Source organism: Lagopus muta, chromosome 29 (genome assembly GCF_023343835.1).
Source record: "Lagopus muta isolate bLagMut1 chromosome 29, bLagMut1 primary, whole genome shotgun sequence".
Taxonomy (NCBI): Eukaryota; Metazoa; Chordata; class Aves; order Galliformes; family Phasianidae; genus Lagopus; species Lagopus muta.
Genome location: NC_064461.1, coordinates 1,630,765 through 1,641,098, shown reverse-complemented (window position 1 = coordinate 1,641,098; position 10,334 = coordinate 1,630,765). Strand labels below are relative to the sequence as shown.

Sequence of the window (10,334 nt, the reverse complement as noted above, 5' to 3'; positions counted from 1 at the left end):
TCCCCCCTCCACCCCCCCCAGCCACCCATATCTTGTTTTGGGTGCTGCCACACGAGAATCCCTTGATGTCCCCACACATCCCCATGTGGTGCCGTGGTTTCCTCAGAGCCACGGTGCCACCCATGGGTGCCACCGCGTCCCCAAGCCCCCAAGGAGAGGCGATGACCCCACCAAGTGCTGCTCCGCACCACTCTGCGGTGCCCCCATCCCCACGGCCATCTCCTCCCATCCCTGCCAGCTCTGACCCCAGCCACTGTGTGCCACCGCCACGGTGGGACGTTTCTGGTGGAACACGATGGCATTTTGGGGTTTCACCACCCTATCTGGAGACGTGGAGCTGTTTGGGGGGAGGTGAGGGCCCTCCAGCCCAGGGTGCAGGTGGTGAGCCGGCACCCGGTGAGCAGCGCACGCCCGGCACGGTGCCACACACCCAGGAAGGGAGACGGTGACGCTTCTTGCACTTAGGATTTAAATGCCACCAAGGTTAGGAACAGCTGAGAAGAGATTTTCAGGATTGGACTTTTGGAACGGAGATGCCTAAATTCCATCTAAGCTTCCCTTTAAGCATCCACGTCCCGGGACGGCCCTGGGGAGCTGCTGTCACCCTCCACGTTGCGTCACTGCGTTGGCTGTTGACCAGCTCTGGGGATGGCAGAGTCTCAGAAGCCTTGTGACACAGGATCCCCAATTTTGGGGTGCCACTGTTGGGTTCCAAGCAGTGATGAAGGTTGAAGAGCTTGGGGTTGGGGATGGCAGCGGGTCAACGTGGAGCGAAGGTGGGATGTGGTGGAGGCGGGGGTCTCTGGTGGCCCTTTGGTTCCCCAGACAGAAGCGGAGAGGAGCAGCATGAAGCCCTTTAATGGCGACAAGACAAACGCTGGCACCGCCTGGCTGGGCAAAGCTTCCCAGGGAACATCTCACCTCCATGCAGCACGCTCTGCTCGTAGAGATGCTCACAGTCACACCTCCCTGCTGTCCTCTCCAGCACTACAATGAGGCAGATCCACGTTTCAGTTGGGCTCCTGGCCCTGCAGCTGTGCCTGCCGTGGCCCTGTTGGCCTGGGGACCCCCCCAAGGGGGGCTGCACGTACCTGAAGCGCCGGTGGAACTCCATGACAGCTTGCTCCTGCTCCCGTGTCTCGATGGAGCCCGGCCGCAGCCTGCGGATCTCCCGGATGGCGTCGCTGCCGCTCATCTTCTGTGTCTTCACCAGGTAGCAGGCCAGCATGGTGCCCGTCCGGCCATGTCCCAGCATGCAGTGCACAGCCACCGCCTGCGCCGTGACACGAGCACCCCATGGCGTCACCTCCCTCCCTCCAGGTGCGACCTCCATCCTGCTGTCACCCACCCTGACATCACCCGCTCCACACTGGCGTCACCCCCCCATCATCACCCCCTCGATGTCTCCTCTCTCACGGTGACATCCTCCTCGTGGTGTCACCCACCGTGGAATCACGCATCCCACACCGGCAGCACTGCCCCACCATCACCACCTCGGCGTCACCTCCATCTCAGTGTCACCTCCATCTCAGTGTCACCTCCATCTCAGTGTCACCTCCATCTCAGTGTCACCTACCTCTTGCTGACACCCTCCTCTTGGTCACTCCAACACCACCCCCCTATCCTTGGCATCACCTCCACCTCAGTGCCACCTCCCTCTTGCTGTCACCTCGCTCTCAGTGCCAACCACCCCAACATCACCCCCCCCATCCTGGCATCACCTCCTCTGCCACCGCCCTCGTTGTCACCCCCCAGTCCGTACCTCCCCGCGACCGTTGGCCTCCTCCACCAGCTGCAGGAAGCTCTGGATCTGTCCGGGTGTTGGCGGGGTGAAGTCAGGCACACGGAATCGGTGGAGCTGCAGCGCGGGGCAGCAGCCGTGATGCGGGGGGGCCCTTTCAGACAGTGACACCAGATGCTTCACGCCCCGGCCCAGCAGGAAACGGTAATGGCCCGGCTCTCGTGGCATGGCCAGCCCCGCCAGCCTCCCCTCTGCCACCCACGAGAAGTTGGGGGGCTCCACCATCGCCTGCGGGGTCCTGTGGGATGGGGATGTGGGACGGTGCTGCACCGCAGGGTCTGGACCCCCGGGCTGTGCCCCTCTCCAGAGCCCAGCATTCCACCCCATGCTCTCCTTAAGACCCCTCCCCACAATCCTCAGGACCCCCCAGTCCAGGCTTCCTGAGACACCCCCCCCCCCCCCCGAACCTCCCCAGCCCAGACCCCCCCCCCCAGCCCACCCAGGCCTCCTGCCCAGGCCCTTTTAGGCCCCCCACCATCCCCAACCCAAACCCTGGACCCCCCCCCACCCCCCAGGCCAGTCCCCAACACCCCGCGCCCCAACAGCCCTCCTGGGCCATCCCGCCCCCGACACCCCCGGCCCCTCCCAGCTTCCACCCGCCCTCCCTCCGGCCGCCTCGGGCTCCCCCCCCCCCCCTCCTTCCCGGCCCGCCTCCGCCGTAGGCCGCACTCAGCAGGCCCGGCCCTGCGGCCTACCCCGAACCGGGACCCCGGCCCTGCGGCCTACCTCGAACCGAGACCTCGGCCCTGCGGCCTACCTTGAAGGAGACCCCGGCCCTGCGGCCTACCCCGAACCGAGACCCCGGCCCGGCCCGGCCGCTCCCCCCCCCCCCTCCCCTCCTGCCCCGGGCCTTCTCTCCCCTCCGTACCGGGGAAGGCCGCGGGGGGGCGGAGCGGGACAGCAGGGAACGGCGGAATCGATCGCAGCGCCGGAATCAGGAGGCGGAGGCCGTTGGGCTCCGTGGTTGCACCGGGGCGGCCCCCCCCCCCCCTTCTACCCCACTCCCCGGGGGTGTCAGGACGCGGGGCTGCACCCCATGGAAGTACCGGGAGACCGGGACTCCTCCTTTGTCCTTGCTTTGTCCCCTCCCCAGCCTCACAGAGGGGGACAAGGGGGGTTTCCATGGACTGGGGACAAGGAGGGACCCCAAAGTGGGGGGATAAGGGGGTCCCCATGGAGGAGAACAAGGGGAGACCCCGCAGATGGGGACAAGGAGAGACCCCAAAGTGGGGGATACGGGGGTACCCCATGGAGGGGGACAAGGAGGGACTGCATGGAGAGGTCAAGGGGGGGAACTCAAGATGGGGGACAAGGGGAGACCCCACAGAGTTGTTCTCCTCACCCACAGCCCCCACCCCCCAGCACCACAAAATGCACCCAGCGCTGCCTGCTGCTGCTTGTCGATTCCATTCCTTCTTTTATTTGCTGCTATGGGGCTGTGGGGGATGGAGGTCAGGCAGAGGGGACTTGAGGAGAGGGGGGCACGCGTTAAATGGTGGCAGCGGCGGCCAGGAGCCTTAGGACACGAGGTACACCTCACCCTCGATCTTATAGGGTAAGTTCCTCCAGCTGAAGATGGGGGTGGCGTAGGGTTCGGTGTAGCGGAGGTTTTTCACCTCTGAGTTGCTCAGCCCCACGTCCCACATGTAAACCTCGGAGATCTCCCCCACGAAGGACTTCTGGGCGTCGAAGCCTCCCCCGAAGGCGTCCTGCTCCTGCCCCAGCACCACCACGGCCTCGTTGCCCACCTCGTAGCCCTTCTGCAACCCTTTGCGGGGCCACGGGCGTCCGTTCAGCCAGAAGCGCACGATGCCGGTGGGCGACTCCCAGGTGACGCAGACGAATTCTGACTCCGCGCGGCTCTCGGGGATGGAGAAGGCGACGTATTTCCCCCCGACGTAGAAGCGGTACTCGGTGGGTTTGAATTTGAGGAGGAGGATTTCGTCGTCTTGAGCTTTGGTGGCGTAGGAGAAGAGGCCGTGGGGCCGCGTGAGGTCGGTGTAGGAGCGCAGGCACACGGTGAAGTTGAGCAGGGGGTGCTCCGGCTGCGCCTGCACCAGCACATAGGAATCGTTGGACTGTTCAGGGAACACAAACACTTTGTTCTGCAGGTCTGGGAGAGAGAGGAGAAAAAAAATGAATGTCCCTCACAGAAGGAAACCACCAGATGTGGAAGCGGCCGCTGTTAGCCGTAGGGGTGGCTTCCAAGCATCTCGAGGTGCAGCCACGCGAGGGCTGGTGACCCAGGGTGATGTTGGCACGGGGTGGGGAGCAGCTCCCCAATGAGGACAGGCTGAGGGAGCTGGGCTTGTTCAGCCTGGAGACAAGAAGGCTGCGGGGTGACCTCATTACAGCCTTTCCATTCCCTTTAGAGGGAGCCTACAGAGGGGAGGGGAATCAACTCTTTGAGAGGGCTGATACGTGTAGGATGAAGGGAAATGGTTTTAAGTTGAGGGAGGGGAGATTGAGGTCGGACATCAGGGGGAAATTCTTTACCCAGAGGATGGTGAGGTGCTGGAACAGCTGCCCAGAGAGGCTGTGATGCCCCGTCCTTGGAGGTGTTCAAGGCCAGGTTGGATGGGGCCCTGGGCAGCCCGGTTTAACGTTTAACGTGGAGGTTGGTGGCCCTGCATGTGGCAGGGGGGGTTGGAGATTCATCATCCCTGAGGTCCCTTCCAACCCTGGCCATTCTGTGATTCTGTGGTGAGGAGGAACTGGAGGAAGGAGGGCACAGCTGGGAGGACGGGTTGTTCCTTCCCTCCTTACCGTCTGTCCACAGGTTGTAGGTGGCCGCGGCGGAGCCCCGGGGGCTGGTGACCTTGCAGGTGTAGATGCCCAGGTGGGTTTTATTTAAGGAGCGGAAGAGGAGGATGTCACTGGGGCCTCTCTGCAGCGGTTCCTGGATCCCTTTCTTCTCCCACACGAACTGCTTGGGGCTGTGTGGGGCTCGGTGTCACCCAGGCGTGGGGTTGCCCATGGGGCGGCCGCGCTGTGGGGTGGGGGGTGGGGGGCTGCCTTACCCTCTGTCCCCGGTGACCTTGCAGCTCAGCACCAGGCTGTGGTACATAGAGGGCACTTGGGGGGAGCTTTGGATCCGGGCGCTCAGTTTGGCTGCGGCACCTGGACGGAAGGACGGCGCCGGGGTGGGGGGGTTTCATCACCCTGCCACCCCCCCCTCACAGCCCCACGTCCCCATGTGTCCCCTTTTGCTGTTGTGCCACCACCCTGCGTGTCCCCATGTCCGTCCCCCCGCCTGCTCCCCAGGGGATCCTTCATCCCTACCATCTGGGGCAGCGAGGCTGCAGAGCCCCACGAGGAAGAAGAGGAAGTAGAACCGCATTGTCTCCATGTCCCCACCGCAGTGACAGTGGCAGAAGTCCAGGGCACTTCCCAGAAGAGGGGCACTGCCACCTGACTTCCTCCCCCGACTTTCCCCAGTGAGGACATTGTTCCATGTGACGCCATGGGGACATCAGGTGAGCGACCTTCGTAATGTCAGCAATGGGCAGGAAGCGTGGGGACCGACGTCCGTCCCCGGATCCACGTCACCCCCTCCCGTCCCTGGCAATCGATGTGTCCCCACATCCCCAAAACCCCCCCATCCCCTCCCATCGCCAGCAGGATCGACGCGTGCTCACTTTTGTCATCGTCACCTGGAGTTTTCATGGTTTATTTTGCTGCAGGGGGAGGACGAGGATCCCAGGGCAGGGATGGGGCCGGCGCTGCGTGCTGTGGGGACTCAGCAGGAGAGGGGCGACCCGGGGCTGGGGGTGTCCCCATCTCTCCGTGCATCACATCCCCACAGCTGAGCTGAGCGGGCGACAGCGTGCAGAGAGGACAGCGAGGATGGAGACAGCAAAGGGAAACAACTTGGGGGTCTCAGGCCCCCAGCGCCTCACGCAGCCGTGGTTTCACCACCACATCCCCCTTGGCCTCGTAGTGGAGGCGTCCCCAGGCCAGCAGCGCCGGCGGCAGCCTCAGCGCCAGGTAAGCGGAGCGCATCTTATCGGGGGACAGCCCTGCGTCCCACAGGTGGACGTCCGCCATCTCCCCCGTGAACGAATTATAGACGTCGAAGCCTCCCCCGAAGGCGTCCTGCTCCTGCCCCAGCATCACCACGGCCTCGTTGCCCACCTCGTAGCCCTTCTGCAACCCTTTGCGGGGCCACGGGCGTCCGTTCAGCCAGAATTCGGCGATGCCGCTGCCCGACTCCCAGCTGGCACAGACGTGTTCCCACTCCCCGCGGTTCTCGGGGACGCGGAAGGTGACGTATTTCCCCCCGACGTAGAAGCGGTATTCGCCGGGTTTGGGTTTGAAGAGGAGGATTTCGTTGTCTTGAGCTTTGGTGGCGTAGGAGAAGAGGCTGTGGGGCCGCGTGAGGTCGGTGTAGGAGCGCAGGCACACGGTGAAGTTGAGCATGGGGTGCTCTGGCTGCGCCTGCAGCAGCACGTAGGCGTCGCTGGGGTCCTTCCGGAACACAAACACCTTTCTGTAAAGGTCTGCGGGGGGACAGAAAGGGGGTGGTGGGTTTTGTACCTTCCCCCAGTCCCCTAGGGGATGGCTCTGCCCCCCTAGGGGGCGTCCCCATGGAATGGTGTCCTCACCAAGTGGTGGAAAGACGTGGCCATGGAGTGATGTCCTCGTGGAGAGGTGTCCCCAGTGAGGGACGTCCCCACTGCACCACGTCCCCATGGAGTGACGCCCCCATTGAGCGATGCCCTGACCGTGCGATGGCTCCAATCAGGTTCCCCACTGAGTGACATCCCCAGTGAGTGGTGTCCCCTACCAGAACACATCCCTCTGAGTGACATCCCCACCGAGTGACATCCCCATGGAGTCACATCCCCAATGAATGATGTCCCCACCAAATGATGTCCCAACGTGTGACGTCCCCATTGAGTGACATCCCCATTGAGTGATGTCCCCATTGAGTGATGTCCCCATTGAGTGACATCCCCATTGAGTGACGTCCCCATTGAGTGATGTCCCCATTGAGTGACATCCCCATTGAGTGATGTCCCCATTGAGTGATGTCCCCATTGAGTGATGTCCCCATTGAGTGACGTCCCCGTTGAGTGACACCCCGGCCCCCTGATGTCCCCCAGTGTCCCCATACCTTCCTGGGCCATGGCAGCGGTGACGGCGCTGAGGACAACGATCCACATCGGCGCGGTGCCCATGGTGTCGCTGCGCTGCTGGGTGCGGACTCAGCGGGTTTATGGGGTGGCTGGGGTGGGAGGGGAGCCCCCGTCCCCCAATCCCATCCGCTGGCACCGATGGAGCTGCGATTTCACGGTGTCACACGGCTGCAGCACTGCAGCACGGGGCCGTCCTGGAGCCGTGCCCGGGGCGCGTGGTGTGGGGTCGGATTTGGGGTCACCCCTCCACGAGGCATCGCCTCAACCCCAACCCTTCTGTCCTCTGAGCCACTCCGTGTGTCCCCTGCTGGTGTCTGTGCACCTTCTGGGGCTTTCTGTGCCCCCCTGACCCCCCCTATTTCCCCCCCAGACCCTCTGTCACCGCAGGGCCATCCCTAATGGGGATTTACAAGCGTTGGCCAAATGCCGAGCTCAATTACTTCCCTTCCTGCTAATTAATCACAGCGCCTTATTAAGCACCCCCCCCCCCTTATTCAGAGCCCCAGGAGCAGTTCCTCCTGCTTCCACCCCACGCCCCCTATGGGAACGGGACCGGAGATGATAATGGGATGGAACGTGGTGCTCCTGGGGATGGGCATCCTGAGGAAGCCCTCAGCCATTCCACGCTGTGCCCCACAGCCAACAAGGGGGGGCTCAGCCCCACAGTGCTCACAGGGGACTCCGTGGGGCAGCAGTGGGGAGTGCCGTGGGGTGGAGGTTCCTGTGGGCGGGGTTTGGGGTGGCAGCAGGGAGCTCCATGGGGTGGCCATGGGGTAGCTATGGAGAGCTCTGTGGGGCAGCCATGGGGCAGCAGTGGGGTGTGAGGATGAGGGCTGGTTTGAGAAAGGAGAGCCCCCCCCCCGTTCACCCCCCTGGGGAATTAAACCAGGCTGTGGGCATCAGGGCTGCAGAGACATTTATTGTACAGAACCCCCCCACCCCACTCTGTTGGGGTCAGAGTTTGTCGGGGGGGGGAGGGGGGTAAATGCCACCTATGGGTGCTGGGGGGGGGGGAGGCACTGCCACTCCTGGGGTGTTTGAAGGGCACCCATGGGTGCTGAGCAATAGCATTTGTGGGGTTCGGGGGGAACTGTGCCACCCACAGGGAGCTTAAAGGCCAACAGCACCCATGGGTGCAGGGGAAGCAATGGGTGCAGGGGGAGCGATGTGACCCGGGGCCATCAGGGCCACCCGTGGGGCTGTGGGACGGGGCTGTGGGTGCCCTTTTGGGGCGCTCAGCACTCTCCCCCCCCTTTGTGACCGCAGAAAGCATTGAGGAGCAGCACGAGGGGCACGAGGCAGCAGTGAAGCCCCCCCAGCGCCGCGCTCAGCCCCAGTGCAAAATCAAAGCTCTCAAAGACGCCGCAGTCGGTCGGCAACACCCCCACCTCCAACAGGAGCTCCACCACCATCGCCACCCCGTGGGGAGCCCACAGCACCCAGAACAGCCACCCCACCCCGCTCCCCATCTCACCCCGCACCCCCCGCAGCGCCGCAGCCGTCAGCAGCGCTGCGGGCAGCAGCAGGAGGACGCAGCAACACACGGCGAGGTGCAGCAGATGCGCAGCAGAATCCACGTCCGCGCTGCGATGCAAGCACTGCGTGCTCGGCCCCGTCCCCGCCACGCCACCGCTCAGCGCCGCCGGCACCGCCATCGCCATCGCCGTCACCCACAGCACCGCCGCCCTGCACCAACCGCGGCCCCGCAAACCGCAGCACCCGGCGCCCAGCAGCAGCCCCTGTGCCAACACGCTGCCCTGCCGCAGCAGCAGCACAGCCCTGCACGGCCCCTCGCCCGCCTGCCACCCCCAAGCGACGCCCGCAGCCGTCGGCAGCGACGTGACGGCGAACAGCGCGCAGCACGCGGCCAGCTGGGCTGCAAACGCGCGGCCACGGGGCCAGGAGTGGGGACGCAGGGACAGAGCCAGCAGCAGAGCAGCCGTGGCCACGAAGGAGGTGGCGCTGGTGGCCATCAGGTACGGCGGTGCGGCGCGGTGGAAGAAGGGGCAGTAGTGGTTGTGGCACGGCTGTGCGGCCGCAAAGTCCTCGTCGTTGCTGTCTGTGAGGTTGTCTGCGTAATCTTCGTTGGAGGAGGAGTTGAAGAGGTCCAGGAGGTTCAAGGAGGTTCCGTTTGCTACGATGTCGGGGCTCTGCGAAGCACAGGAGGTGCCGTGGGGTGTCACTGAGTTGGCCCCTCCGGTGGCCACGTGCCGCGTGTTATCAGGGAGGGACGGCGTGGGGAGCGCTGATATCTCAGGGTGTGGGTTCACCCCAAGTCAAGAAAACCCCATTTTCTTGCTCTCAGTGGTGTTTTCCAGTACTGGGACTCCCTGCTACGCGTCCACCTGGGGCTGGGGGACATGGGGTGGTTGGGTGCCCCATGGGGTCAGGGTTGGGTACCCAGTGGGGGTGGGGATCCCATCGGGTTGGGTAACTCTTGGGGTCTGGGTCGGGTATCCAGTGGGGTTGGGGACCCCGTGGAGGTGGTGTTGGGGACCCTATGGGGTCAGGGTTGAGTATCCAATACTGTTGGGGACCCCATGGGGGTGGTGTTGGGGACCCTATGGGGTCAGGGTTGGGTATCCAATGGGAGCGATGTTGGGTAGCCTATGGGGGTGGTGTTGGGGACTCTATGGGGTCAGGGTTGAGTATCCAATAGTGTTGGGGACCCCATGGAGGTGGTGTTGGGGACCCTATGGGGTCAGGGTTGAGTATCCAATAGTGTTGGGGACCCCGTGGGTTGGGGACCCTATGGGGTCAGGGCTGGGTACCCCACGGTGCTGGGGAATTGGGGCAGAATGGAGGAAGGCGATGGGTGTGAGAGCTGGAAATGGGGTCACCTCCAAAGAGAGGAATGGAATTTTGGAGAACCCCGCAGGATGGGAAGGACTCACCCCCGGGACGCAGTTGCCCATGGTGTTTCCTCAACGCCTCCGGGCTCAGCAACGGACGCGCAGCGCTGTGTGCACAGTGCTCAGCTCCGCTCTGGCTCTGCTTTGCGGGGCGAAGGGCTGCAGGGCCGTGATAAAGGCTGCCCCAGCTCCCTGCCTCCCTTTCTCCCTCCCCAGCTCAGCAATTCCCTCCGCCAGGGCTGAAGGAAACGGGCGGCTGCTGCCAGTAAAGGCGCCGAGCAGCGGCGCTGGTAATTTCTGGTGCAGGAAGCGATCGTTCCTTGGCAGAACGACTGCAGTTCCTTTGGAATTTTGTTTGGAAGCGCTGCTGGTGCGGGGCAAAATCCGTGCCAGGTTTGCAATCCCCGTCCTTAGGGGCTGGGAATGTGGGGATGGGATGGGGGGGGTCTGGGTGGGTTTGGGGGCTGCGGGGTCGCCGTGGGCTGAGCTGCGTCCCCCCCTTTCCCTCACCCCTGGAGGCCACGTGCGGAGGCAGAGATGAGC

The 10,334-nt window shown here is 64.0% G+C and overlaps 4 protein-coding genes and 2 long non-coding RNA genes across 11 annotated transcripts; 2 read left to right on the top strand and 4 right to left on the bottom strand.

Moving 5' to 3' along the window:
* Positions 1–435: 435 nt before the first annotated feature.
* Positions 436–2,795, bottom strand: DUSP23 (dual specificity phosphatase 23). 6 transcript variants are annotated; one of them, XM_048929152.1, is made up of 5 exons: positions 2,670–2,795; positions 1,763–2,039; positions 1,092–1,273; positions 922–987; positions 436–811 (listed from the first exon to the last, which is right to left on the bottom strand). In XM_048929152.1, the coding sequence occupies exons 2-4, from the start codon at positions 2,024–2,026 to the stop codon at positions 960–962; spliced, it is 474 nt and encodes a 157-aa protein (XP_048785109.1). In that variant the 5' UTR covers positions 2,027–2,039; positions 2,670–2,795; the 3' UTR covers positions 436–811; positions 922–959. The 6 variants fall into 6 exon arrangements, with proteins under 6 accessions (XP_048785109.1, XP_048785107.1, XP_048785108.1 ...); XM_048929150.1 differs by lacking the exon at positions 2,670–2,795 and adding an exon at positions 2,528–2,646; XM_048929151.1 differs by lacking the exon at positions 2,670–2,795 and adding an exon at positions 2,559–2,619.
* A 400-nt stretch (positions 2,796–3,195) lies between these two features.
* LOC125685770 (mucosal pentraxin-like) lies at positions 3,196–5,263 on the bottom strand. The gene is made up of 4 exons (XM_048929143.1): positions 5,084–5,263; positions 4,822–4,921; positions 4,568–4,737; positions 3,196–3,914 (listed from the first exon to the last, which is right to left on the bottom strand). The coding sequence occupies exons 1-4, from the start codon at positions 5,148–5,150 to the stop codon at positions 3,319–3,321; spliced, it is 933 nt and encodes a 310-aa protein (XP_048785100.1). The 5' UTR covers positions 5,151–5,263; the 3' UTR covers positions 3,196–3,318.
* Positions 3,609–5,589, top strand: LOC125685774 (uncharacterized). Its single transcript, XR_007373513.1, has 4 exons — positions 3,609–3,715; positions 4,581–4,640; positions 5,164–5,277; positions 5,485–5,589. It is a non-coding gene; the product is annotated as an uncharacterized LOC125685774 (long non-coding RNA).
* On the bottom strand, positions 5,458–7,831 carry LOC125685771 (serum amyloid P-component-like). The gene is made up of 2 exons (XM_048929144.1): positions 6,918–7,831; positions 5,458–6,300 (listed from the first exon to the last, which is right to left on the bottom strand). The coding sequence occupies exons 1-2, from the start codon at positions 6,979–6,981 to the stop codon at positions 5,681–5,683; spliced, it is 684 nt and encodes a 227-aa protein (XP_048785101.1). The 5' UTR covers positions 6,982–7,831; the 3' UTR covers positions 5,458–5,680.
* Positions 6,308–8,310, top strand: LOC125685773 (uncharacterized). Its single transcript, XR_007373512.1, has 3 exons — positions 6,308–6,569; positions 6,907–7,000; positions 8,206–8,310. It is a non-coding gene; the product is annotated as an uncharacterized LOC125685773 (long non-coding RNA).
* On the bottom strand, positions 7,957–10,192 carry LOC125685769 (atypical chemokine receptor 1-like). Its single transcript, XM_048929142.1, has 2 exons — positions 9,834–10,192; positions 7,957–9,089 (listed from the first exon to the last, which is right to left on the bottom strand). Exons 1-2 carry the CDS (start codon positions 9,852–9,854, stop codon positions 8,175–8,177), a joined length of 936 nt encoding a protein of 311 aa, XP_048785099.1. The 5' UTR covers positions 9,855–10,192; the 3' UTR covers positions 7,957–8,174.
* Between the last annotated feature and the right edge of the window lie 142 nt (positions 10,193–10,334).